At 66.0% G+C, this 27700-nt stretch overlaps 1 protein-coding gene across 5 annotated transcripts in view; it reads right to left on the reverse strand.

The window, feature by feature from the left end:
- PTP4A3 (protein tyrosine phosphatase 4A3) overlaps positions 1-27700 on the reverse strand; it is a 36661-nt gene that overhangs the window by 5447 nt on the left and 3514 nt on the right. For 2 of the 5 annotated variants that reach the window (XM_086695662.1, XM_086695663.1), the window contains exon 2: positions 615-1473. In XM_086695662.1, coding sequence (XP_086551788.1) covers positions 615-719 — 105 coding nt within the window. In that variant the 5' untranslated portion in view covers positions 720-1473. Of the gene's footprint in view, positions 1-614; positions 1474-4105; positions 4334-6594; positions 7712-11627; positions 11888-27700 lie in introns of those variants that run through there. The other 3 variants (XR_015246847.1, XM_086695664.1, XM_086695661.1) reach the window with 3 other exon arrangements.

Below are 27700 nucleotides of genomic sequence, written 5' to 3' on the forward strand. Positions count from 1 at the left end.
CTGAGACCCATGCACAGCTCTACAAACACCTCTGGTCACGCCAACGGTGGCCACTCCTCCTGTGGCCAGCTCAGACGCTTACCCAGCCCCTTCCCCCACAGATCTTCACCCTGAAGCCTCCGGCCCCACCGGTCCTAACCCAAGGGCTCCCTAAGAGCCAGCAGGCTTCCTGCAGCCTGGGCTGGCCATGGAACTTCACTCCACCTGCCGCCGTGGGCCTCTCTGCCTGCCTAGAGCTGTTTTCACAGCCACTTCCCACCTCGGGACCCCTCCCTCGTCCTTCCCGTGCAGCCTCTGCTCCAGTGCAGGCGATGTCCTGAGGGCCTGATGCCCGCTTCTCCTACCTCTGAGCCTGCCTCAATTTACACAGCATGGAGCACCTACCCCCTGCCCTACACCGTCCTGCCCTGCAGGCCCCCAGGGAGCTGCTGACCCCACGACTGCCCTCCCACCGAGCTCCCCAGGACAGTCCGGGCTCCCGCCTTGGGGTCCTATAACCGGGGCCACAGTTTTGCTCCCAAAGGCAGTGTGTGGGTTGACGGCTCGAAGTCCACCGCTCCCCACCCCCGCCAGCTCTCGGGAGGCGTCCGGACACCCCTCCGGGCCCCACCTACCTCAATGAAGGTGCTGAGCGTGGCGTTGGTGGGGTTGTGCGTGATCAGGAAGCGCATCCTCTTGTAACTCACCTCCACGGGGGCCGGCCGGTTCATCCGGGCCATGCTCCTCCGAGGACCGGGCGGGGCCCAGGGAGGGGCCGCACGGGGCTGGGGGCCGCAGTGGAGAAGCCCCCACCTGCCCCCCCCCCCACAGCCCGAGGAGACTGAGATCCCTGGGCTTGATCGAGACACAGAAAACCCCTTGCAAACCCGCCCCAGCCGCACAGATGCTTTGCAAACACCTCGGAGGCGGAAGGGCTGAGTAGCAGAGTCCAGCTCCTTACAAAGCAAAGGAAAGACACGGGCCCCAGAGAAGCAAAAGTAAAAATAAGGGCAACCAAAAACCCAGCGAGGCAAACTTTAAAAAGCCCGGAGCGAATGGGCCGCCGTGGCTCCGTCCAGCACTGCCTGCCTCTGGGGACGCCCCCTCTGCATCGGTGGACAGGCAAGCGGCCCCCTGCGCTCAAAGGCGGGCCCCAGACCCTCAAGGGCCGAAGGAAAACCGAACTTGAACTGGACCAGCGGTGGGGGTGGGCGGCGGCCGCGGGGGCGGGCGGCTCTGACACACAGGGCCTCTGTCACGTTACCCCATCGGGGTACTGCGAGTCCTGGAGGGCGCCCGGGGGCTCAGGCGGCACAGCCGGCCCTGGGCCGGACAGCAGGGAACATCGGCGGGCGAGGGCAATGGTGAGGGCCAGAGGCGCGCAGGCCCCCTCGGCAGCAGGCGTCGCGGCGATGTTGGGCCCGGGCAGAATTCAGAGCTGCCCCCCCGAGGTCCTCTCCATAAATCCCAGGCCGCTCAGCAGCAGGCTAACGTCTGCAGGAGAGGAAACGAACAGAAAAGGGCGTCACCGGCAGCCCCCGTCTCCTGTGAGAAGTGCAAGTCTGCCCACCCCGGCGAGGGAGTCAATGCTTCCCTGGGGCCCTGCCGCAGGACCGTGCTGAGCGAGTGACCCTCCTCCGCCCTCAGTTTCCCCCACCTGGGAGCACAAGGACGGACAGCTCCCGCCAGGTCTGGCTCACAGCCCCGACCGCCACCGGCGTAGAGTGAAAAGGGACGGAGGGAGGGATCCCAGGGACACACGCCGCACGAGTGGGCTCTAACCCAGTGTGCAGATTTCAGGGCCGTCTGCATAGCAACAGAGGCTGCCCCCCCTCCAGCCTGGGTCCCCCTCTGCTGACCAGCAGACACCCCACCCCCACCCCAGCCACACTGCTCTGTGGAATCCCGGGCCTCTGTGGAATTTCTGAGCCCAGATCATTCCGGGGCGGCCAGTCCTCAGGGAAAGGGGCTCAAGCGTGGGTGCCAAAGTGACCGGGGAAAACAGCGGGGAGAGAGGACTGCGGCCCGGCTCATAGCTGCAAACCACCTTAAACATGTCTCACGGGTGCCCCATGGGAACCTCCACCCCTCCGCTGTCTCCACCGCTCACCCACAGGGCCGGCCGGGCGCGGGAGTAAACAAACCGGGCTCTGCCCGCGGGGAGCTGGAAAAGCAGAGGCAGACCACAGCGGCCAAAGGGCCAGCTGGCTACGAGACGCTTGCCAAGGTGTGACCGCGCAGGTGGCCAGGAGTGGGTCACACTGCGATGGCCGCAGGGAGGGAAGCGGCCGGGCCACAGAGACCACCATCGAGCACCACCACACACCCCTCTCTCCCTCCCTGGGCCCCAAAGTTCCTGGGCTGGGGTCCCAGCAGGAGCACCCAACCCCACCCCCACCCCTACCCCCCCCACACACGGGCTGGGACACCGCGGGCACACCAATGACCTCAGTTTCCCCATCTGCACAATGAGGGGTTATACAAGATGCCCCCGAAGCCCCTCAGGCTGTGACCCAGTGGTCATCGGACCCCTCCGGCCACTGGGAGTGGCCCCAGCCCCACCGGCCGCACCCTATCTGCTCACTTGGGCAGGCCCTCCGTTCCCCAACCCAGCACCCCTTACCTTTGCCCCCGTCCCAGCACCCCCTTCTCCAGCCGTCCGCCAGGCAAGCTGAGCCCATGGGGGCTCGGCCTAGGTGCGGCAAGGGCCCAAGGCCTGGGCCGCCGGACAGGAAAGGTGTCCCCAGGCTTAGGGCAGGTGCCACACCTCACACTCGGTCCTGTGCCATGGCCCTAGGAGGGCCGAATGGGAAGTGTCCCCGGAGGGGGAGAAAGGCAGAGGGAAGGAAGCCGCGGCCCCAAACCTGAGCTGTCCCAGCACAAGCCTCCGCTTGGAGTGCAGGTGACGAAGGAGAGAGCCTAGGGCGCCCTGAACACACAAACACCTGTTCCTCCTGGGGCAGCAGGATGTTCCCGAGTGTGTGTGCGTGTGTGTGTGTGTTTACCAGAAAGAAAGAAGAAAAAAGGCCCGAAGAACCACAGGGTTACAAGCCTCTCCCTGAGGGGCTGACCTGCCCCCTCACTGCCCCCAGCCTCTGGGCACCCGGGGAGACCCCAGCATAGGGCCCAGCCCTGCTGCCTAGGATCCCCGAACAGGTCCTCAGGGCTGAAGGCTGCTGGGCAGGCTTCACCATCCACCTGAGCCTGAAGTTGTCCCCGACTGGCAGAGCTGAGGGGTTAGACTGGCTGGGAACAGGGAGCAGCATATAGGCTACAATGGGGTCACGGGTCTGGGCTGAGGTCGGACAAAGATCACTGCCCAGGCTGGGGTGGGGTCTGTGCAGAGTCTGGGTCCCCCACTCCCAGCGGGGAGCAGGCAGCGATGCCTCACCCCTGCTGCCCCAGGAGCTCCCACAAAGCTCAACCAGGCCTGTGGCCATCCCCCCAGGAAGAGGCCCTTCCTCCCAGCCACACCCCCTCAGTGAGGCCCCAGGGCCCCTAGCTGGTAGCTGGGTGTCTCCCCATGGGCCTTCCTGCCAGTGGCCCCACACCCGAGCTCGTGGGACCCAGCCGGCCTCCCCCCACCTGCCGGCACTGAACCCTCTGAGCGTTCACAGCGGTCGTCCACTGGAGACCAGTTAGGGGACCATGTGGTCGTCCCTGTTTGCAGATGAGTAACCGGGCCAGGGAGAGAAGGCAGGATGGTCTCTGGGCCCTGACCAGACAGGCTCTGTGGGTTTTCTCAGTCCGTCTAGGAGGCAAGAACCAACCTCCACCCCGGTTTCTAAGAGATTCAGGGAGGCTACAACCCTCATTCCTGGTCACAGCCTGCCCAGTTTGCATCCTCTTCGGTGAGGGCCAGCCCCTCTGGACCCAGGCCCCTGCCCGATGTGGGGCGATTCGAGAGGATTAGAGCTCAGCCGAGGTCCCAGAAGTAAAGCAGAAGCGTGGGAGCAGGGCTGGGACCCGGCAGATCCCGTAGGGTCTTGGGTGGGGGCCACCACGTCCGGTGCTGCGTGAGCCCCGAGGCGCGGGGGGAGGGGAGAGCTGGTTCCAGGGGTGCGGGCCCCCTCCCCGGGGTGCCGCTGAGGTCCTCCCGGCACGCCCCCCGCCAGCACCGGCTCACCCCGGCTCAAGCGCGCGCGCGCAGGCGTCCCGCCGCCGCCTCCATCCGTGCGCGGGCCAGGCAGGGCGCCCCGGAGCTGGGAGCTCGGAGCTCGGGGCGCGTCGGCCTCCCCGGGATGCTGGGCGCCCCGCGGCCCGGAGCTATTTATAGCTCCCGGGCATCACGTGGGCGCGACGGCTGGTGCCCAGGAGGGCCACCCGACTTGTTGTGGCTCCCACACCTGCCGCCTAAATATAACGGTGGGCCGGCCAGCGTGCCCGGGGCGAACAAAGGGGCTGCGGAGGGCCGAGCAGGGGAGAGGAAGCGGCAGGAGGAAGGGGAAATGCAAGCAGAGGGGAGGGCGGCTGACCATTGCGAGGCGGGGCCCCTGCCGAGACGCCTGCCTTCTGCCGAGCCGAAGCCCGTCACCTCCCCGCCGGCCCTCTGCGGCACCCTCTGGGGCTCCCCAGGGCCCCATCTCGCGGGAGGGATTCCCACGGCGGAAGGGGACTACACGGGCTGGCGCCGGAGGGGACCTGGGCACCGGCCAAGGCCTGCAGGTGGGGCACTCCGTGGGGCAGGGACGCCCACAAGGTGAGGGCCGAGCCCCTCGCCTGACCTGCTCAGACCCCTGCCCAGCCCCTGGACTGCACCCCGAGGGCTTTCCCACTTCCTGAGTGCCTGGCTGTGTGCGGGACACTGCTGTTCCTCCCTGAGTCCTCACCACTGCTGGGGGGAGGGGGGGGGCTGTCATCCAGCCCACCCCCTTGGTGTGTGCAGGTGAGGAAACTGAGGCACGGGGGCTGGGAGCCCACGCAGGGTCACACGGGGAGCTGTCTCCACGTCCCCCTCATCCTCCAACGCTCAGTGCAGACCTCCCCTCAGGAGAGCCCCTCTGTGACGCTCCCAGGTGAGACCGTCCGGGTGTTCAGGCCTACCCCCACCAGCAGGGTCCTGGCTTCGCCTCCTGGGAGCACCACGTAAGGAAGGCAAGTTCTCCCCAGACCTCGAGCCTCAAGAGTGGAGGCTGGCCTCACATCAAGGCCGTACCTGCCCCAGCCAGCACAGAGGCCCCCATAAGAGACGGGCGGCCCTGGCACACCAGGTCCCAGGAGGCCTCGCCTCACTGGGAACCCAGCTGAGCAGCCAGCCTGGCCCCTGCAGGCAGCAGTCAGAGCCTCGGGGCCGGGCAGGGGCCGGGGGTGGGGGTGGGGTGCCCAGAACACAGCCCCACCCCCACCCTGGCAGGCTGTCCCCACACTGGGGACAAGAGCACCAGCCATGCCCGTGACCCTGGCCTCCTCACACCCCTGAGCCAGGCGAGCAGGCAGGAAGACTGTGTACTGGGTGCAAAGGCCCCACAGGAGCCCCCACACACAGGTACACCCCCCGCCGAGCCCGGGGCCCGCCCATCAGCTCGAGGACCCCAGGCCAAGGGCTCCTGTCCTCCTGCCTCCGTCCGGCACCAACATGCTTGAGCACCTCACTTCCAGCAGCACCTTCCAGGAGGCCATCTCTGGGCACCCAGTGACACCCCCACCACCCCAGTATCCCGGTATCCCAACTTGGCCACTTCCGGAAGGTCTGCTCCCTCCGATGCTGTGCCGGACGCTGCACCCCATGGGCAAGACGCGTGGGCCTCGCTGTACTGATCCAACACAGCAGGTCAGAGAGGTTGAGTAACTCGCCAAGTCACACAGCCAGCAAGCGGAAGAACCATGGTTGGGGCCGCGTTTTGCTGAGCCGCAAAGACCCTGCTCACGCCGACTCTGGCCCTCGGGCAGAAAGGCCCCCCCACCCCCACCCCCCCCCCCAGCAGGCTGTTTCTACCACCCTCGTCTGCTTCCTTGTCCTTACAAGTTCCCATCGAGCTCTCGATACTGCACCCGAGACACAGAGAGCCCCGTGCCGCGCGGGCGGCAAACCCGGGCCCAGCAGCACGGTTCCCCCTTGTCTGGGGCACCCGCTCTTGCCAGGCCGGGGGGCGGGGGGGGGGGCACCTGCGGCAGCTGGCACAACACCAAGCCCTTCGGAGAAGTCTATTTTTATCAGAGCAGGAGCCGTTCCTGGAAGGCTCCCAGAGCGAGCCCAAGTCCACATGCCGCTGGGGGGCCAGCAGGGGGGTCCCGAGAGGCCAAGCCCACCCTGATCCCCCAGGAAACCTTCCCCGAGCCCTCCCGCCCCTGCACCCAACAGCACGGAGGGGCCAGCCGCCCTCACTGACCAAGCACTGCTACCCTCTTCCCCCTCCCCCGCCGTCCCTGTCCGGCCCACTCTCCCTTCGGCCACATGCCCTTCAGAGCAGAGTGTCCCAGGCCCAGCCTGCCTCCCGCACGGCGTCTGGCACCAAGAGGGCTCCCCACTTGTTTACGGAAGGAGCAAATGACCCAGCGTTCTGGGCGGAGGTCCAGATGTGAGAAATGTCCAGAACCCATCATGGGATCTCAGCCCCCTGAGGTCCAGAGGAAACTCAAAGGTCACCCACACCACCTAATGCCCAGCTTGCACACCTCCAGCGACAGGGAGCTTACTCCTCCCTGGCAGTGCCTCTTTGCCTTCAGGCAGCAACCCCAACAACCGGGTCCTGCCTCCAGTGCCTGCCGAGTGCCCACAGCCGGGATGGGGACCAACAGGAGGAGAGCTTCTGAGCAGAGTAAGCCAGCACAGTGAGCCTTGCCGAGGGCAGAGCCGGAGGCTCAGGTGACCGGGGGAAGGCTTTCCTGGAGCAGCCGGCCAGCGGCAGGGGCACCGGCACGCTCCTGACGCCTGGAGCCTCATCAGGGCTTGACCCGCTGCCCTGACCACCCGCCCCTTGCGACCCGGAGCCAGGGCCTGCCCTCCGTGGGGCGCGCGGCCTCCTCTACAAACGGAGACACTGCCAGGGAGGAAAGCCACCTTCCGAGCTGGCGCCAGCTCCAGGCCGGTCACCGCAGAGCACCCAGGCGACGACCTGGAGGCAGAGCCCTGGAGAGCAGGCTTCGGTTTCCACGGGGGCGGCCACCTGTCCCACCCGCCAGGATCGCGAGGTGGAGGAGAGCCCAGCAAGAAGGTTCCCCGGAGCTGGCCCGCTGCCCCTCGGCCTCGCTGGGTCCCCCTCATCACACCAGAGGCTTTGATGGTGCCCCGGGGGGTGTGGTGCTGGCTCAGCAAACCAAGCGGCTGGCCCCAAGGCCGCCCTCGAGGACCGTCGGCCACCAGCACTGGGTGGGCAGGCCGCAGCTCCACCGGGGACCCACGTGCAGGCAGGTGGGCACCCCGAGAGCTCGGGTGAGCCTGCTGGGCTCCACCCCAGCTGTCAGGAACGGCGGGCACAGGGTGGCTGGGTGGGCAGGCAGCCGGGTGAGCCAGACTGGGCATCCTGGGACTCCTCGACCCTGTGGCCATCCGGAGCCTGGCAGGCCCACCGTAGGCCTCCGTAGGCCTAGACGGGACTCACCCAGCAGGTGCCACAAGAACCTCCCTGGTAATGGCCAGCCCGGTCCACGCCCCCGCCCCTGGGCATTCCCAGCTGGGGACAAGGATGGGGGAGTTCTGTGGCTTGGAAGGTGTGGCCACCGCTGACGGGCTGCCTGTGACATCACACGGCGCCACACCGGCCACCGTGTATCCAGCACGTGAGGGACTGCCCACTTCTGTCTGGAGCCCCACCCCCCACCCCCACTGCCCATCCCCCACCTCAGCGCGGGGTCTGAGCGTGTTCAGCCACCTGCATGCCCCTGAGGCTCCCCTGCTCTGACTCCAGACCTCAGGACTCACTGAGGGGGAAGGGACACGGTCATACATTCATTCATTCATCCCATGTACAAATATTTATTGAGCGTCTCCCAGAGCCAGGCACAGGGCTGATCGGAAATACAGGGGAAGCACCCACCGGAACAGGCAGCCTGCCCACCCTCTCCCGCCCCCCACATGGGGCTGCCGGCCACCCCTCCGTCCCCCTGTCCTGAGAAGCCTGACCCCATGGGCACCCCGCATGCAGGCAGCACTTCTGAGCCAGGGGTCACCCCATTCCTGGAGCTAAGCCCCTTGGGTTCCTCGCAGAGACCTCCCTCCATCCTGTGCCTCAGTTTCCTAAGCTGTCGCACACGGGGTTCAGATGTGGCATTTCCCAGCACCGCCCGTCACTGAGCTGCCTGAGTCATACCTGGCCCACCCGCAAAGCTGGCTACTGGGGTTCCGGGGACCTCAACCTGCCCAGCCTCCCCTCCCCTGGCTCCTGCCTTGGGGCTCCGGCCTGATCCTCACAGATCGGGGGCCGCCCGAGGGACCCTCCTACCCCCATGCCTTGACCGAGCCTTGACTGCCTGCCCCTGTACCCACAGCAGCCCAGCTGCTCAGCGAGATTGCTACTGACCAGGTGACCACGGGCACTTATTCTCTGTGCCTGTCCCCTCATCTGCAAGGAGGAAGGACCACAGAAGCTGCCTTACAAGGACACTGTCAGGAATCGTGAACTCAGTCACAAAAAGCGCACAGGACAGGGCCGGGGGCAGCCACGGCCCCAGCTGTCAGTGCCAACGGGATCCCACGCAGCCGGGCACAGTCCCTCCACAGTTTCAGGCCTGGCTGTCCCCCGAGGTCCCTGACCCCGTCCCCATGCAGGCCTGAGAGGCAGGCCCAGGCCACTAGCCGCTGCGACCCCAGCACCGCCTAGGACCCACCTGAGACACAGACTCAGGGACACCCACGCGCCCTGCTCCCCCATCCGAGGACGGAGACCTTGAGGGTCTCCAGACCCTAATCCCCCTCTCTCTTTCCTCCAACCAGCCAGCCCCCTCTCCCACCAGGATGGGCATGACACGCCGTCGCTTTTCAGAGGGCAGCTCAGTGTGGGTTTCAATGAAGACAACACCACCTCCAGCCCCAGATTCAACCTGGGATCAAGGGCCCATGTCACCCACCCACCCAAGTGCCCCAGCCTGCTACAGTGAGACCAGCAGATAGAATGGCGGCCCCCTGCTGCTGCTGCTGCTGCTGCTGCTGCTGATCACACACTATCTGTGGCTCCCTATGGCCCCAAGCCAAGTTCTGACTTTCCAGCCTGACCCACTGGCCCCTGTCCCTCCCATGCTCAGCTCACAGGTAGGAGGAGGTAGAGAGGGCCTGTAGGATTCGTGCCTCCAGTCACCCTTTCTCTCTGTCCAGAATGCCCCCAGATACTCCTCACCCTCCAGACCAGGTGAGGGCCTTCTCCTCCTTCCCCCCTCCTCCTCCAGGATGCCTTCACTGCTGGGGTTTTCCCCACTGAGTTTTCATTCCTACGTGCACACACCCAGCACCCTCTCTGTTCCAGGCCCTATGCTGAGAGCACAGGGGCAGGGAGTGGAAATCAGGGGTGAATGAACCTCCATGACCCCACCCTCTGGGGGTCTACTGTCTGGGGTTGAGATCAGTGGGGGTGATGAGGGAGCATGGGGCAGGCAGAGGGAAAAATACAGGCTGGCACCCCCTAGGTGGGATATTCCTCAGACACTCCTAGCTGCCCAAGAACAAAGGAAAGGGGCTTAAGTGCTTGCCATGGAGATGTGGGAAACTAAGGCAAATGAAAAACTAAGTTCCCTTACTGCCTACGACCCATTGACAAGTCCTTGAAACAGGCAGGGTGACCTCCCTCTGGGAGCTCAGTTGCCTCGATGATGACACTCTGCTCGGGACAAAGGGGAACCTTGGCTTAACATTGTCCTGACCTCGAGGACCTTGTAAGTCAACTTCCTTTATCTCAACTGCCCCAAGATGTATGCTGGCAATCATACTCCAGGTTTATGGCCCCCGATATGCATCTGAAGGGTCTCATGACTGAGGTTTTATTAAACGGTAATAAACGGCATTGTCCTAGACCCTCAAGGTCCTGGAAACCTTGCTTCCAAAATTCTTTAGAGACTTACCCTATCCCCGACCCCTCCCAACCTGAGGGTATATAATGAGTCACCTGTCACAACCCCAGGGCAACTCTTCCTGCCCACAGGTCCTGTCGCATGCTTTCGTAAAACCACCTTTTTGCACCAAAGACGTCTCAAGAGTTCTTTCTTGGCCGTCAGCCCTGAACCCCCCCCATCACCCTAAAACCCCATCAGGGGGACACACAATAAGCAGGCGATGGACGGCATCAGACAGAAACAAGACTGGGGGGAGGCTCTCCGAAAAGGTGAGCAGAGCCGAGCACCTCTGGGAGAAATGCAGGACCACCCCATGCGCATCGCAGCAGCCCCCTTCCAGGAGCCCCGGAGAAGAGTGCCCACCGCCACTGTTGCCGGCTCTGGAACCCATTTTACGCCCCAAGTCTCCACCACCCCCACCTCTCCACACACACACACACACACACACACACACACACACACACACTCCCACCTGAGGCCAAAGACCGTGGGCCCCATTGTACACGGAGGCCAAGCGGAGGAGGAGCAGAGCAACCTGGAACCGGGTTCCTTCTTCCCTCCCCCGGGATGAATCCTGCAAACTTCACCTGTGCCGAGCGGGGCCCAGGGTACTGGGTACACGAGGCCTTCAGAGCAGCCAAAGAAGATGCCAGGAGGCCCAGCCACCAAAATCGCCACCGTGCCCCAGAAGAGCCACCAGGTCCTCAACTTAGGGCCCAGAGACTCGTGCTTTGCTCACAATTACGACCAACCTGGAAAGCTCTGGATGCTTCCAAAACCCTCGAGGCGAGGCGGTCACTCAAACCCAAGGTAACAACCAGTGACCATCCAAGCTGCCGCTTACCGACAACGAATGGTAAGACGGCAGTTACCGCTGGCGGGAGCCTGCTTTCTGACGGAGCCCAGGGACTCTCAGGGCCGAATAGGCCGTAAACTCCTCCGTTTAGTCGCTGGGGAGGGGTTCCTGCATCCCTGAAGCTCCACGGACCCCTTCTGTACAAGGGCGTTTAAAATGGCCCCACAAGTCGCTGGAAGGGTCAAAGGAGAACGTGGCGTGCAGGTCCGCACCTGCTGGAGACGGTCTGGTCAGATCAGCCTCTCAGTTAGGGCCGAACCAACCACAGGTCCCACCTGCTGGCTGGAGGGCCCGGCGGGCCGGCCCCACAGCACCTCCTTTCACTGCCCTGCTAACAATAAATGATCACCAATGATGTGGCCCCTACCTCTAACAAGAGAGGACACGGGCACAGAGAGGCTCGGCATATCCCCACCCCACGGGCAGAAGAGCCAGGCTGGACCCCACCGCCCATCAACAGTGCAGCTGGCCAGGAGGGTAGGCCACCCTCCCCTGTGCCACTGGCCGGGGGTCACTGAACTATCAAAGAGCTTGGAAGGACAGTGTCCATTCCGTCACGGTCTGGAAGGAGAAGGTTCCATCACCAGGGCCACCCCGGCCCCATTTGTTGGAGGAAACCACTGAGGCTCAGGCGAGCTGAGCAAGCAAAGGCCCGGGAACCCCTGGCCACCCGACCCCCCCCCCCCCCCCGCCCCCGCACCCTCTCTGAGGTGTGTCCCAAGGGCAGCCACACCCAGGCCTCCCGCCAGCCCCACCTTCCACGCCTCCCACCCCCACGAGACCCAGAGCCAGGGAGCGCACGGACACTCACCCGCCTTCCTGGTCCTGGAGTCCCGGGGCGCCGGGCCCCCGCCCAGCTTTATCCCCGCCTGGCTGCCCGCCCTCCCGCGTCAAAGGCCCCAGATCATGGGCCGGTAAACTGTGTTGGGAGGCGGGGGCAGGCCGGGGCAGCCCCAGAAGGATCCCAGCCTTTGGCCCCTGCTATACTTCCTCCCGCCTCCCAGGGCTGCCGGGCAGCAGGGGAGTGGGGCTGGGACGAGGGTCTGAGGTTGAGGCGAGAACCCTGGTCCCGGGAAGCGGGCAGGAGGGCCCCCCTCCCCCGCTGAGCCTGACTCTGGGGCCTGCAGGAGGCAGGACGGTCCCCAGGGCCTTGTATCCAAAGGCAGCCAGAACAGGGAGGGGGCAGGAGGGGTAGGCGCAGAGCCAGCTGAGAGGAGAGTCCCAGGCCGGGCAGCTGGCGGAGTGAAGGGTCAGAGGGACAGCCTGGGGCTTCCCAGGTCTCTGGCCTGTCTCCCCCACTGCCTGCTGCAGGCTGGGAAGGGGGTTCCAGGTCGCTTCCCTTGCCTGACGGGGTGCTCACTGTACCCCTGCCACCCCAGCACCCCCCCACGGAAACGGCCTGGCCCTCTACGGGCTGCCCCCAACCTAAGCAGCCCCCCAGTGCCCTCCCCAGATTGCTCTGGGGCTCCAGAAAGCTGCCCCAGCTTACCCAGAGCCCCCGTGAGCCCCCCGCCCCCCCACGAGCGCAGTGCCCAGTTCTTCCTGTTGTCCTAGTCTCCTCCACGAGGAAGTGAGGAAGCCGGTGGGTTAGCTCATCCCGCCCAGGCCTGCCCCCACCCCCCAGGCCCTGCACGAGCCCTGAGGAAACAGGAATCCCACCAGAGAGGGAGGGGCTGTCCCCGCCCCTGACAGCCAGAGGCACTTGTCCCTGCTCCCACCAGGGCTCTGCCCCCTCTCCCCAGACCCTGGATGGGGTGGGAGGGGCATCTCAGGCTAACTCCTGTTCCCTGCCAGGTGAGCGGCGGGGGTAATTCCTGGCTGTCGGAGGGGCTGCTACCCCCGGCCACCCCGATGGCCCGCAGCCATCACCACCCCCTGCCCAGGCATCCCCCCATCCACATGCCCCGAATTCCCACCAGGCACCTGCCCAGCAGTCATCCCACCCCAGATGGAGGCCCTCTCCAGGCTCCGTCAGACCCATCGAGGTTCCCCAGGGCCTTGGCCAGGCCCCAAAGCCCGCCGTAGCCTCCCAGCCCGTCGGCCTCTACTGCCCCTCACTGTGCCTCCTGCAGCCTCGGCCAGGTGCTGTGACTCACACGCCCGACACCCGGCCTGCGTCCTTTGCCCCTCCACCTGGCTGCCCTTCTCCCTCTGGCCTCTCCCAACCTCACTGCACCAACCTCCCCTGCACCCACAGCCCTTTCTCCACCTCCCGGCCCCTCCCCTCTGTCTGGACCAGTCCCACAGGCCAGGTCCCAGCACTCCGGGCCCCCGGAGGGCAGGGCCACGACTGGTCCCCTTCGGACCTGCCCAAGGTGGGGTACGAGCCCAAGGATCAGTGCACACAAGTGGGCCATGCGGCCCGCCAAGCGGACAGGACAGCGGACAGGACTGCTCGAACTCGCCTCCCTCCGCCCAGTGTAACAGAGAGCCCGGCGGCAGCTCTGTCCACGTGGACACTCGCTTGTGCCACGAGGGGCCCCGTCGCCCTGTGCCACTATGCCCCCCCCACCCCACCCCGTGGCCCTCCACACCCTCCATGCTCTCTGGTCCACGCTCCATCCTCCTCTGGGCCTCAGAGGACTCTGCCCAGGCTGGAAGTCAGACCACAAGGGTCTCCCTGCCCGGGGCCTCCACACAGAGGTAGGGGGTCCACCCTCCTGAGACCCGGTGTCCCACCTTTGTACTCGCAGGGCTGGAGCCCCCACCGTGGGCCCTGGGCCATCACTGCCCCTCCCCAGGTCCCAGCCCACCTGTCCTGGAACGGACACGGCTGGACTCATCCGTGTTTCCAAAATTTCCGGGCTCCGCCTCCCCCTCCGGGGCCCCGCCGTCTGCATCAGCACACGAGGCCGGGCTGACCCCGGGTGGCTGGAAGCAGTGTGTGCGGGCCCGGCTGCACCCCCTGCCCCCAGCACCCCTGCCCTCGGTCCCAGAGGCCTGGTTGCCCGCCAGCCCACGGCCCACGGTTCTGGAGCACAGGGTGTCCGCTTGGGAATTCCTAAGCCTCAGGATTCTAACAGGAGGAAAAGCTCGGAAAGCCCGCCCTAGCTGCACCCACAGTCCCCAGTGCCTTCCCCCTGGGCTGGCACTGACTCCCGGCACCATGCCACCAAGTCCCCAAGGTCCCCAAGGGCCGGTGCCCAGAACGGGGATGGCGTCCCAGAGGGGCATGGTGCTTCATGGGTCCACTAGGAGCCAATGGCCCCTGAGACGCCCCTGCACCCTCCAGGCCCCAGGTCAAGCCCCTGCCAGGAATGCGGAGGTCCCCAACCCTGCCGTCCTGAGAGCTCAGGGCCTCCCCAGTCCACCAGGTAGACCCCAGCTCCTCCCGTGCCACACACACACACAGGACGCTCGACAGGCAAAAGGGAGCTGGGGTCCTCTGAGAACTGGGGTGGGTGTCGTGGCCCTCGAGGTCAATGTGACCTCACACAGGAGGCTGCTGGGCAAGTCCCCAGCTGGAGGTCCCCCGGGGGTCCTCAGCTGGTAGGAGGCTAAGACGCCCCTGGCAACTGAGGAATCCCTCCCTGTGGCTGCTGTGTGCCCCTGGGCCCATCTCCTCCCCTCTCTGGGCCTTTTGAGTCATCAGCACAAAGTGGAAATAGCAGACCTTCACAAGGTAGGGGAACAAGGACTGCCCCCTGAGGGGCCCACCCTCCGGGTGCCATCCCCCCGGGTGCCCGTGGAGTTGTCACACGGCCTGGAGGGCAGGGCCCGGGGCTGCCCGCCTGAATCAAGCAGGGCCACGGGCCCTGGCCCCTCTCCACGGAGGAGCCGCGCTGGGTTCCCCTCGGGCCCAGGACCGACGGTGCGAGGACAGGGCCCCCGAGGGTGGTGAGCAGACCGGGGGAGGGGCCCCTCAGCATACGCAGACGGTGCGCCCCTCTCTGCTGCACCCGGCGCACCCCAATCCCAACTGGGAAGCAGGATCAGACGCCAGCCCAGCACCCGCAGGGGAGGGGCTCTGCCCACAGAGCAGCCGATCCCCCGTGCCCATCCAGCACCGTGTACCCGTGGCAGGACACTGTCTGCAGTGGTGACCCGGCGTGACCGGACCTCGGGGCAGCACGGTGTGGTGGCCATTTCTCACCACCGCACACAGCAGCCTGGCCAGAAGCAGCCATCACACTCGGCCCGTGTCACAGAAGAGGAGACTGTGGCCCAGCTGGAACCCAGGTCCGCGGGCCATCGCCACTCCTGGCACATCCCAGGGATAAGCCCAGTATCCGCCAGGGCAACATGGGGAAGGCCCGGGGACTCTGCCATGTCATAGCCTCACACGACGCTCTCAGCGCGGGCCCTGGCCCACATTCATCCTCAGAGCAGTCCTGGAGGCACCCATCACCCCGTTTTACGGATAAGTGCATTGAGGCCCCATTTTATGGATAAGTACGCTGGCCACGCAGTCAGTGACTTGCCTGAAGCCACACAACTATGAGGGGGCTGAGCCAGGATTCAGAGCCAGCCCTGGGTGGACACTTTCTATGTATTTTCTCCTTAAAACAACCCCTGATGGGGAAACCGAGGCCCAGCCCTCCAACTGAGGCCAGGGCTCCAGGAAGCCTCGTCACCCAGCGTCTGCTTCATCCCTGGGATCCCCGCCCTGCCCCCACCCAGCACCCGGGGTCGCTGGGGGTCAGGCGGGCAGGAAGGGGGCGCCAGATCTTGGAGGTAGCCAGGGCTGCCGGCCAAGGCCCTGGTTGACGCGCGTCAGAGGGGCCTTCGGGAGCCACGGGAAAGAGCTCTGACCTGGCCTCGGGAGGCCACGTCCAAAATAACCGGCCCCACCGCCCTGTGAGGACTCAGCCGGGCGCACGTAGGCCCCTCGGCCCCAGGCGTTGCCAAGCTGGGTGCGGAAGGTCACGGCTATTTCTGGGCCGGCCTGGCAGTGAGACACGGGCCACCCCCCACCGCTGGCGCCCCCCAAGGACCAGAGAGGGGCGGGCCGCTGCACCCAGGACACACAGCAGAGGGACCCACGGGTCCCCCCTGAGCTGCCACCTTCCCTCTCTGAGCCCCCTCTCCCTTTCCAGAAGCCCGTCCGGCGTCATTAGCATGTCAGTTGGCTCCATTGGCATTTCCAGGCCATCACGGCCACCCCAAGCCCCGGGCTGGACAAAGAACCGTGTCCCATCTCTGAAACAGCAGGAGGGGCACTGCTTCCTGCCCTTCAGCGGCTGGAACCCCACGCGGTGCAGCCTACACCCCAGAGACGCCAGCACTACGCCCGCCACGCACGGCCTCCAACCCGAGACTCCGTCTACCCTCTACAGGTCACGGCCTTGCGGGTGCCAGTGACCATCCAACCACCGGGAACCTGAGGCCCAGAGAGGCCGTGAGACTCTGAAGTGGAGCTCCCCCTCAAACCCAGGCCAGGCAGGGCCTCCAGGGGCCCAGGGGAGGGGACAGCTCCCTCCCATCAGCCCGACCCAGGTGAGGTTCTGCCCACGTTCTTGTTCAGGCTGTGACCACTATTCCCAGGGTGTGAACGGCTTGGGAGTCTGGCCTGGTTCCCATCCTGGCTCCCCCATCGCAAGCTGTGTGACCCTGAGCACATCCCTCAACCTCTCTGTGCTTCCATTTGATCATCTGTAAAATGGGTTCGCTGCAGCTGCAAATGGCTGTCCTCCTGGGGTCTGGAAGGACACCTCCCTTCCAAGCAGCCTCGTCTGGATCCCTTGAATGTTTCTGCTGTGCCAGATACCCCCACGGGCTCTGACGGGACTCTGAGCCCCGCAGGAGAACCCGCGTTCAAGATGGCGATGCTGGGGACACCGAGGGCTTCTTCCCCGCAGAATGTCCCGGAGCCCGTATTCCTCTAGAGACGTAGTGATCTGGAGGGGCACAGCCAGTGGCACGCTTCCAGAACATTTCTGACACCACGCACTAGCAGCGAGAGCACCTCATACAACCCCACCTCGGCCCAGGCCCAGGCTCCAGCCTCCCAGCCGCGAAGGTAGGAGAGCCTCCTGGCCCGGCCTCCCTGCCTCCTGCTCATCTTATGTGGCTTGGACCATCTCTAGCCCGGCTGGTTGTCAGTGGAAGGACCACCACGCAGGGACGGAGGCAGAGCCCGGGCCGGGCCACACCGGCCACCACCCCCCAGTCTCCTGCCCCGGCGTCCCCGTGTTGGTCATGCGTGGCGACCTGAGGGTGGCGGGATCGGCTCCTGCCCGCAGACATCGGCCGCCGTGAGGGCAGCAAGGCGGGATGCCCAGCCTGAGAGGGCAGCGAGGAGGTGCCGGCCACAGGAGGGGAGGCACCCTACAGGCACCCACTAGGCACTCAGCCATGCCGCCCCCACTGCTGCCCCTGTCGCCCCCCGCCCCCCCCGCAGCCCCACCCACGCCATCCGAGCTGCCTTCCCAGAGAGAAGGCACGTCCCAGGGCGCTGGGCATCAGGACCCGGTCACCTGCACTGTCCAGCTCCCAGAGGACACAGTGGGGAACCGTCACAGCAGAATGACCCAAGGGAAACCCCTCTTCTCTGGGGCCTCGAGGGCCCCCCATGGGGAGCCAGAAGCCCCACACCCCCCCAGCAATGAATGAGAGGCTGATGCAACTTCCGGCCCAGCATCCTCACCAGACCCTGGCTCCCTTGGGCAGCTCTGGTCACCGCTGTGGGCACAGCAGGGGCAGCAGGAGGTCGGGCCGCATCACCAGGCCAGCAGGCAGACCCGTACTTGGCACGGCACTGCCGGCTCCCCCCCCTCCACCGCCGCCCCCCGCTTTCCCCAGGGCTGCCCCTTCTTCACATCAGGCGGGAGTGCCCAGAGGCGGCTGAGTGAACAGGCACGGCAGCCCCTTCCTCGCTGGACCCAGCCAAGCGTACAGGGACAGAAGGGGGCAAGGGACGCACTTCTGAGGGCACAAAGCCCGTGCCCACTCGGCTTCGCCTGACCCCTCAGCAGCTCTGTGAGCCCCCCTACAGGGCACGGGCCCGAGGTGCTGGGCCGGCTGGCCCCGCAGCCCCACCCCCCTGTGCACGGCCGCCCCGGGGTTTTGCGGACCCGCAGTGGTAGGAGACGGAGGAGGGAGGGCAGGAGACCCCACGACAACACAGACCTGTCTGCGAGCCGCCTACTTCGCGCTCTCAGCCAGACTCACCGATGCCGGGCACCGTGCTCAGGCAGGAGGAGGGCGGCTCGACCCTGCTTCCCCAAACTCGTTGAGTCCCGCCACGGCCCAGCACCCGCGGGCGTCCCGTCGTCACTCTCCCCTCCAAGCGCTAATGAAGTCCCTGCGCGCTGGCCGCCCTGGGGCCGAGCCGGGCTAATCCTATTTTGCAGACTTTAGCTGAGAACCCGCTCAGGCCAGACTCTGCGGGGCAGGGAGCTGGTTACATTTGTTTCCCGAGATAAAATTCACGGAACGCCACACGTGCCGTTTCGCTACTTGTCTACTCGGCGTCTTCTAACATGTCCATGGTGCTGCGTAGCCACCACGGCCGCCTGACTCCAGGGCATTTCCGTCACCCCAACAGGTGGCCCCACACCCGTCGCAGCCCGGCCCCAATCTCCTGCCGCCCGCCCCTGGCAGCCAGTCCGGTGCCCGGGATCGCACGCCCGCGGATTTGCCCGGGCGCACGTTTCACATAAGCGGCATCAGGCACCGCGTGGCCTCCGGCCTCTGGCCCCGTTCGCTCAGCACGATGCTTTCTAGGGGCGTGCGTGCTGTCATCGGGTCAGGACTTCACCCTCATCGTGGCTGAGAATCTCTACGCCATGTGGAGACCACGCTCTGCTTTTCTGTGCTCAGCGGACCGGCATCCGGGTCACCTCCAGTTCTGTTCTCATTTCGCCCGCAGGGACGGCGCACAGCAGGAGCAGTGCGGGACACGACCCGGGGGCCGGTCGACAAACACCCACAGGCGTCCATTCTTCCGAGATCCCACACTGGAGCGGGAGTGTGGGCGTCGCCACACGGGGTGGGAGCACCTGGTCAGCCCCTTCCCGGGCTCCTCGGGTGCACCAGGCTGCCGAGGGCACCGGGCAGGCCAGGGAGGGACGGAGGTCCCGGCAGCCGGGCAGGTAAGCGAGGGGCCTCCAGGGTTCTAGGCCGGGCGGGGCTGGCCTTCAAGGATGGGAAAGAGGGGCGCCTGGGTGGCTCACTCAGTCGAGCCTCCGACTCTTGATTTCAGCTCGGGTCACGATCTCACAGCTCGTGAGGTTGAGCCCCAAGTCAGGTTCCATGCGCTGACAGCACGGAGCCTGCTTGGGATTCTGTCTCTCTCTCTCTCTCTCTCTCTGCCCCTCCCCTGTCTGCTTGCACGCCCTGTCTCTCCTTCAAAAATAAATAATCTTTAAAACAAATAAAATAAAAAGGACAGTTGTCAAAGCAACTTTAGAAGTTCCAAACACAACCAGCACACGTAGAGTGAGCACAGGTCAAGGATTCATTCGTTTGCCAGGGAGCCGGCAGGGGGCAAAGCCGGTTCCGAGGAGGGTCCGGGGCCCCGAGTGCTCCCAGCCCGTGGTGACGGAGCACCGGTAGAGGGCAGGAGAGCAAGACGAGTGATGCTGTAAGGGGTGACACCACAGGGGCCACCTTCTCTGTCAGACACAAATCTGCACGTGCACCTGTGACTGCCCAGAGTCCAGGCCACATGCGGGCACCAGCAGCAGGTGCAGGCATCCCTGGAGAACCGGACCAGGTGGCCTGCGGGACACGGAAGGACACACTGTCCCTCTTTCGTCTCAAGAGATCCCCCTGAGAAGGGCAAAGGGCGGGGTGTCCAGGCACAGCTTGAGTAAAGGCCAGGAGGCAGGAAAAGGCAGGGGGCAGAAAGGTGAGCCAGGCTTCAGGGGACACCGCAGGGAACTGCTCCCCAGGGAAGGCAGGCTCGGGGGACCCCGGTTCTCAGAATCGCTGCAGGGCACGGGCAGGTCTCTGCAAGCCCAGATCGAGGTGTGTCACAGAATCAAGCACCGGGTGAGGAAACAGAAAGTCCCCAGAATCCCCAATGTGGAGCAGGAGAGTCCCCATGGATGGTGACAGGTGAGACAGCAGTGCCCGGGCCACCTGAGGTCACTGAGAGTTTGGGGAGTGTGTGCCCAGAGCTAGTCCCCACCCTGGCGTCGTGGGTACCCCCGCCCCACCCCCCACCCCCTACCTGGCGTCCTGGGTACCCCCGCCCCCCCCCCCCACCCCCTACCTGGCGTCCTGGGTACCCCCGCCCCACCCCCCACCCCTACCTGGCGTCCTGGGTACCCCCGCCCCACCCCCCACCCCTACCTGGCGTCCTGGGTACCCCCGCCCCACCCCCCCACCCCCTACCTGGCGTCCTGGGTACCCCCGCCCCCCCCCCCACCCCCTACCTGGCATCCTGGGTACCCCCGCCCCACCCCCCACCCCTACCTGGCGTCCTGGGTACCCCCGCCCCACCCCCCACCCCCTACCTGGCGTCCTGGGTACCCCCGCCCCACCCCCCACCCCCTACCTGGCAGCACCCAGGCTGACCCCATCCTCCAGGGCGGAAGCCCTCAGTGGCAGGCACACCACTGGGAAGGAAAAAGCCAAGCCTCCCCGCCCTGAAGGCCCTACCGCTGGGCTGCCCTCCCCCACTCTCCTCCCCCTCCGCTCCAGCCCCACCTGCCTTCCTGCCCTTCTGGAGACACACAGCCTCCATGCGTGGTCCTGCTTCCGGCCCTTTGCCCTCACTGTGCCCCGTGCCGGGAGCACTCTTTGCCCCCACACCACCCCATGCTGTCTCTCCAGGCCTTTGCCAGCTACCTAGGACTCCTCCCTGGTTCCATCTGTCCAAACCCCCCTCCTTGGAGGCCCACTCACCAGCTCATGGACCCTTAGGAGCACCTAGCAGATGCCATGGCTGGGCTCTGGGTCCAGGGGCACTCATGGGGAGAAGAGCTCGATCCCCGGCATGACAGTAAAGTTGGCCACAGCGACCAGGCGGTGACCCCGGGGGCGGGGAGCCCACCAGTCACGGCCCCAGCAACAGCAAGAGAGGAAGGGGGCTCTCAGCTGCCAAGGAGCCGCTGCCCAACCGGACCCCCCAACACACTGAGAATCTCCTCTCCTCCATCCAGCCGCCACGCAGACCCCCTCGCCGCAGCGGAGGCGGGTGGAGGGCCCCGCCTTGTCCCGCACCATCTACAGAGCGCGCTGCACCCAGGAGAAAGCAGAGTGGGGAGCTGAGGCTAGCCACTGTCCCGAGACCAGCCTCCCCAGGCTCTGGATTCCTGGCCCAGAGCCCCCGGCGCCCCTCCAGGCTTCTGCCACCATCTCAGCCTCTCAAGGAGGCCCAGGGAACCAGCCACCGCCTCCCTCACACCTGCTCACGCACGCGGCAACCATCTTTTACAGACAGCACCCTTCCTCCCTTCCCGTCCTGATGATCTTGGTGTCTCGTGACAAGGCAGGGGGCAAGGCCACCGCCGCTCAGACCTGGGGTCGGCCCAGGCTCTGCAAACGGGGTACCCACACCTCAGGGGCAGCTGTGTGCCGGGTTACAGACGAGTCGGCCTGGCACGCAGCGGGCACTCGGCAGCAGCCAGTGACCCTCCTGGGACAGGCCCACGGCTGCCCGTCCTCAGCCCAGGGACGCCTCTGGAACATCCAGTCTCACCCAGGACTGGCTGGTGGACACACACCCCCCCCCGCCCCCCGGCAGCGTGCTCCCCGGTCCCGGATCCCGCCCAAAGCCCTGGTTCTCACGCTCGCTTCCGCACGGGAAGGGTGGGGGAGACACTCACCCTGCCCCCAAAACCCCAGCACACTCTCGGGGAGGGCTCTGCCCATAAGGACCCTGCGACAGAGCCTTCCAAAGTGGGGGAGGCGGGGACAGGGCAGGGAAAGCAGTGAGAACTCGGAGGGAGGGGAGGAGAAAGTGGAGGGAGGACAGGAAGAAGCCAGGCGGGGGTGCTCCTTGGCTCCCCACGGCTGGCCAGGCAGGGCCGTCTGACCCCCGGGCCCACCAGGCTCCTTCTGAAGGCGGGAGGCCGGGCAGGCACAAAGCAGCCAAGGCCCTGCTGGGGTCAGCGTCCTTCCTCGGGTCGGGCGAGCCCAGCTGGCAATGTCCGTGGGAACTGTCTCCAGGCCCAGCCAGCCACGCTCAGGCCAGTCGGTGGGCATCGGGGCTGCAAATGCCAGGGCAGCTGGGCACGTCCCGAGGGGCAGAGGCCCAGGCCCTGACCCTGCTGCAGGGTGAGCTGAGGGTGGTGTAGGGGAGGGGGGTGGAGGGACGAGGGTCTCTGGGCCACGACCACCCCTCGTCACTATCCGTGCCCCCAGGCCCCGCCTACCTCTCTACGTCACCCCAACGCCCTCGCCCTCAGCAGCCCCGTCAGAGGCCACAGCCTCCACCTGCACCGTCTCCCGGCCCCCTTCCCCTACACACCTCCTCCCGGACCCTCAGCTGCCTCGAGGGCTCGCCTCTGGCCCCTGCCCCCTGCGTTAGGGGCCCCTCCTCCGGCTCCCTGGACCCCACCCCTCCCGGACCATCACGCAGGCCACCCGGGGCTGAGGCTGTGACTTCACGGGCCACAGCCACGCCAGGGAAGGGGTAGCCACCAGGCTAGACGTACAGATGCACACACTCGATGAACATCTCCATCCACACTCCAGCCCACGCGCCACAGGGGGCCCTGGAGCACCCAGCTCCGCCCCGTCAGTCCTCTGTGCCCCGCTGGGGACCCCCGGCCACCGGCTGTCCTCACAGGCCTGGGGGCCCCTCGGGACAGCCCTTCCGGTGACTTCCTGCCAGGGCGGCCGGGGGAGGGTAAACAAGGCCTCCAGATGGCTTCCTGTGGCTGCCCGGCCGTGGGAACGTCCCAGTCGCCGAGGTCACGGAAGAGCCGGTGGGGGATCCGCATCACCCATCGGCGGGGCACACGCTACGCGGCTCAGGCTGCCCGCACCCACTGCCCCTCTTTCGCTTCCCGACATCTCCACAAAAGTGCTTCCCGCCCCCATTTACAGAGGGGGAAGCTGAGGCACAGAAGGACGAGTCAGGCCAAAGGCCAGAAGCAAGACCTCCTCTCTGCTCACTGGATGCCCTTTCTTTATCAGGCTCCCCCCCCAACGGCTGGGGCAGGTCATTCAGCCCCACTCCAGAGACGGGGAAAACTGAGACCAGAGAGGGGAGGGCGTGCCAGGCAGGACGGGCTGATGGCTGTGCTGCGATGGGGTCCGCTCCCCCCTCCCCACGCACACCTGTAAAGGAGGGGCCGACAGTCCTGGCTCCAGGCCACTCGGCGAGGACCACACAAGCCCGGCCGACGGAGCGCTGGGCACGACGCACCTGCCTTCCATCCCTGCCCGTTCCCCGACCCACCGCCCCGAGCGGGCTGACCCAGGAGCTGCCGCAGTGACACTGTTAACTCGGGCCCTAAGCCTCGGGAGCCCCTCCCTCTACTGTGGTGCCCACAACCCTCAAGCCCAGGCCAGGCGCCTCCTCCTCCCAGAAGGCCGCCCTGACTTCCTCAAAGTCTGAGGGCCACACACTCTGGGAAAGAGATTGCCGTCTCCTAGGGGTCTTGCCCACCCCTGGTCTCTCCCTCTCCGCACCACCTCTCTCTAACTCCCCCCAACCCCCGGCAGGGGCCAGTGCAGGCCTGGCGGCCCCTTGAGAGGCACGGGGAGGCAGAGGCCGGGCCAAGCCAGTAAGCTGCGCTGCCCATCCGACTACCCAGCAGCCAAGATGGAGATCATGGGGCGGGTACTGAATAATCAACAGGGGTCCGTCCACACCCAGGGGCCAGGGTCCACGGCTGCCTCCGGAGAGATCCACGGTCGACAGTAAGGGAAATTTCCAGTGAAATGCGGAATGCATGCGGGCAGCCTGTTCCCGGGAAGCCAGCACACCCAGCGCCCACAGTGGTTATAATTGCCTGGGCTGTTTGAAGTTTTCTAAGAACCACCACTAAATCTGGATTAAACCGTAACGACCTACGAGAGCACCGTTTGAGAGCCGCCCTCCCGCCCCCCACCCAGCAACGTGAGCCCCTGGGGCAGTAGATGCCGCCTCTGCCCCCCAAGGCCCAAGAGCACCACAGGACACATAAAGAAGCCAAGTCACCTGGGCTTCGCCTCCCGAGGTCACGGGCCCCCGGCGAGGGTAGACGAGAGCCTGGTGACACGGAGCAGACGCAGGGCTGGAGGCGGCAGCCTGGCCTGCCGGCCGAAGCTTCACCACCGAGGCTGCCGTCTCTGGCCTGACCTCCCACCCAGTCTGCCGCGAGGTCCATGGTGCGTCCCCATTCTCCAGACAAGAAAACTGAGGCCCAGGAAGCACAGGGGCAGGCCCAGGGTGAGCCAGAGAGACCTGACAGAGCCGGGACCATGGCTCTGGGCTCCCGAGGGCCATGCGGAAGGGACAGTGAGGTTACTGTGGGGAACCCCAGGCACCCCCTGAATCCCACATGGCAATTCCCAGGCCCCGGTCCAGGCAGGAGAGTGAGGGGGGGCCAGTGTGCCCACACCAGCAGGTGAGGGGGGAGGGGCGCCAGCAGAAAGGAGCACCCTCTGGGGGAGGGAGGAACGTAGACCAGGTGGAGCCCACCGCCTGCAGCCACGGGGGCGGTGACGGGACAGGCGGGGCTGGCAGGCAGGAGCCCCGGGTGGGGTGGCGGGGAATCCTCCGTGCGCTCCCGCGCCTCTTCCAGGAAGCCTGAGTCACAAGAGGGGCCCCAGGGCCAGGAGAGTGGCTGGAGCACCAGTCCCATGGGAAGCGGACGGGGCAGGGCCGCCTGCCTGTCCACCCGCCCCCACTGACCGGGCCGGCCCTGGCTTCGGGGTCTCTGTGACCAGGGAGGCCGTGGGAACGAACGACTGCAGCTCCCAGGGGGGGGGCTGTGGGGACAGAGGAGCTGGAGACGGCAGGTCAGAGCCCCCCGTCTGCAGAGGGGGAAACCGAGACCCCAAAGGAGAAGAGTTGGCCCAGAGCCATGCAGCCAATGACCTGTCCTCGTCTGTGCCCTGGCAGCCACGCCTGGAGGCTGGGAGACCCTCTATCCTTGGCTCGGAGCCCCGTTCCAGCACATCGGCCCCCAGCCGTGCACCCAAGCCCCCCAGGCTCCCTACAGTTGGAGCCGTCCCCCTGAGGCTCCCCCTTCTAGGACCATACCTCAGGGAAGCCACACCCCTGCAGGCTCTGCTCCACCCCTTCATTGATCTGGTCCAGCCTTCATTTGCTGGTCGAGAACAGAGACTCTGGCAATGACGCCCACCCCCAGGGTCACCCAGCAGGAGAGCGAGACCTTGAAGCCACCTTCCAGGCGCGGCCCCTCACCAGCAGACAGGTCCTGAGCACAGGACACAGGGCCCTCCTCCCTGATGGCCTGCAAGAGTCTCCAGGGTCCTGCACACTGAGTTCATCCCACGTAGGACACAGCCGAGCTCGGGCTGGGCACATGAGAGGAGCACAGTGCCGGTGGCAGCCGGGAGGCCCAGGACGCACAGGGGTCAGTGTCTCTGGAGGCCCGAGAACCCACGGCTGTAGGGCGAGCGTGAGGGCACAGCGCTGACGGCTGATAAGCTGCAGAGCAACTCCAGCCGTCCCCACGGACGGTGGCCTCAGAGAGGAGAGGCTCCAGCCGCCTCCGTGCCCACTGAGCCCCCATATCCAAGAGGACCCACCACACCTGCCTGGGTCGAGACGTGCACTCAGCTTCTCGCCTTCCCGTTTCCTGGGCGGCCGGCTGAGGCCTGGGCAGAGGCGGGGATGGGCCCCAGGCCAGGGCAGGACAGCCAGGTAGCAGAGAGGTCACTGCGGCGGGAGCTGGGCCTGGCCGGGCACCGCCCACCAACCCTGACCTGGGCCGGCCCTCCAGCCCCCCCACAGGAACACCTCCCAGCCCACCGAGGGTCTGGGGTCACCAGGCTAGACGCAGGGTCAGACAGAGGGGCCTCCCTCCTTCAGCCACCGCCACCCGAAGGCCACGTGACCTCAGAAAGCGAGGAGCCTTGCTGAGCCTCGGCCTTTTGCTGTAGGACAGGTGGACACTGCTTCCCATAGCCACGGGTGTAGATCAGGACGGGGTCCTGGCACACAGCAGGCACCCAGCATGCCCCGGCAACTGCCTTCTCTGAGCCTCGGTTTCCCCACCTATCAGCTGGGCTGTTACGCCTGCCTCCCACAGTGGCGGTAGAGGAAGACACTCTGGTCCGTGGGGACGTGGACAGAGCCACGTTCTGCACAAAGGAATCTGTGCTCACTCCCTCTGGCCTTCGGAGTCCCCCTAGGCCCAGCTTCCTGGTCGGGAAAACAGCAGGTGGAGAGGCTGAGCCGTGGGCCCCCAGCGGGCCCCGCAGCCCTCCCCCCCCCACCCACCTGAACACCCGACGCTGAGGGCGGGGGCCGCCAGAGCAGGGCCGCCTCTGTTCCAAGCCCCGCCCTCGGTACCTGGCAGAGTAGCTCCTGGACACACGTCTGGCAGCACCCACAGCCCCATCGGCTACGCCGCATCGCCGTCCCAAGCGAGGAAGTGTATGACGAGGCCCAGCACAGCCACACCAGCCCAGCCTGGGCCGCCCTCCCCGCCACCTGCTAGCCCCCAACCCTATCCCGTTTCTCCCCAGCGCGTTTGTCACCAGAAGTGATCTGCACCCAGCGTGTGTGCGAGCTCTTGGTGCGTCTCCCTCCTCCCGACTCACTGCTGGCCCTAGGGCAGTCGCAGCACAGCTCACCAGGGCCTGGCACACAGTAGGCTCTCAAGTTTGCTGGCACAGTGAGAAAGGAATGCCTGACTGGCTGCTTGGAGCCAGATTCCAAACCACCTTACGACCCGGAAGGTGCCGGCCCCACTGAGGACCACCGCCCACATGCTAGGAACCCTCCCTGCCCCCAACAAGGAGCCACAGTGCCACGGCGACAGCCCAGGCTGGAAGGAGGGAAGTTGCGTTTTCTGCACACCTTCCGAGCACCAGGGCAGCGTCCGCCCATGTGACTGACCTCACACCTCGCTGTTCCCATTTTACAGGCGCAGAAACTGAGGGGTGAGGCATTAGGTATCTGGCGAGAAACTCGAAATCTCGCCAGAACTTCCTGACTGAGGAAAGGCCCCGGGGGCGGCAAGGGGCGCCGGGGACTAAACAGAGCGGGCGACGGCGAGGGGGTCCAGGTGGAGGTGGGACAGCCAGGCAGCTGGTGGGGAGGCTGTCCCGTCCCGGATGGAGGGCACAGGGCAGGGCCGGCCAGAGGTGAGAAACCCCAGCGCATCACCTGCTTACAGCCTACCGTGAGGTTTGGAGCCTCTGGGTCACAAAGGCAGGGCAAGGTCTTGGGGGACATGCCCACCGGTCCCTGGCCACCACAGCCCTGCCAGCTCCAGCCAAATGTTGCCTGGAGAGGCCAGTGCCCTTTCTGCTTGCCCCCCTCTTTTGCTAGGGTCTGCCAGCCGGCGAGGCAGCAGGGGCCCCATCTGGATGTGAGCCCCCAGGAAGATCGCTAGCACAGACGCTGTGTGTCTGCGGACCCCCACCCACCCCAGTGGGGGGCAGGGTGGGCTCACACCAGCTCGGAGCCGACAGTGTCCTCCTCTTCCCAACAAGGGCATGAAGTCAAGCTGGCTAATGCTTCAAGGCAGCGCTTTGATGAGCACTTCCCAGCACACCCCGCCCGGCGCCCTGAGGTCATCCTGAGGCCCCCCCACCCGTGGCACCTCCAGGACCCCCTCGCCTTCCAAACCATCCGCTTGTCTAAGAAAGGGGCCCGCCCACCCGGCTTTCCTGCTGTCCACCATGCCCACGCTGCGGACGACATCGGCCGCCCCCCCCCCCCCCCCCCGCCAGGGCCTAAGCTGGCACTGAGGAGACAGGGGTGACTAGCTGGGGCCCCAGCCTCATCCTGGCGGTCAGGGAAGGTGTCCTGGAGGCGAGCAAGGGCAAGGAGGAGCCAGTAAGCCTAGGAGACGGCCTGGGGGT

The sequence above is a fragment of the Puma concolor genome, chromosome F2 (assembly GCF_028749965.1).
Source record: "Puma concolor isolate L17-30 chromosome F2, mPumCon1.1.hap2, whole genome shotgun sequence".
Lineage (NCBI taxonomy): Eukaryota > Metazoa > Chordata > Mammalia > Carnivora > Felidae > Puma > Puma concolor.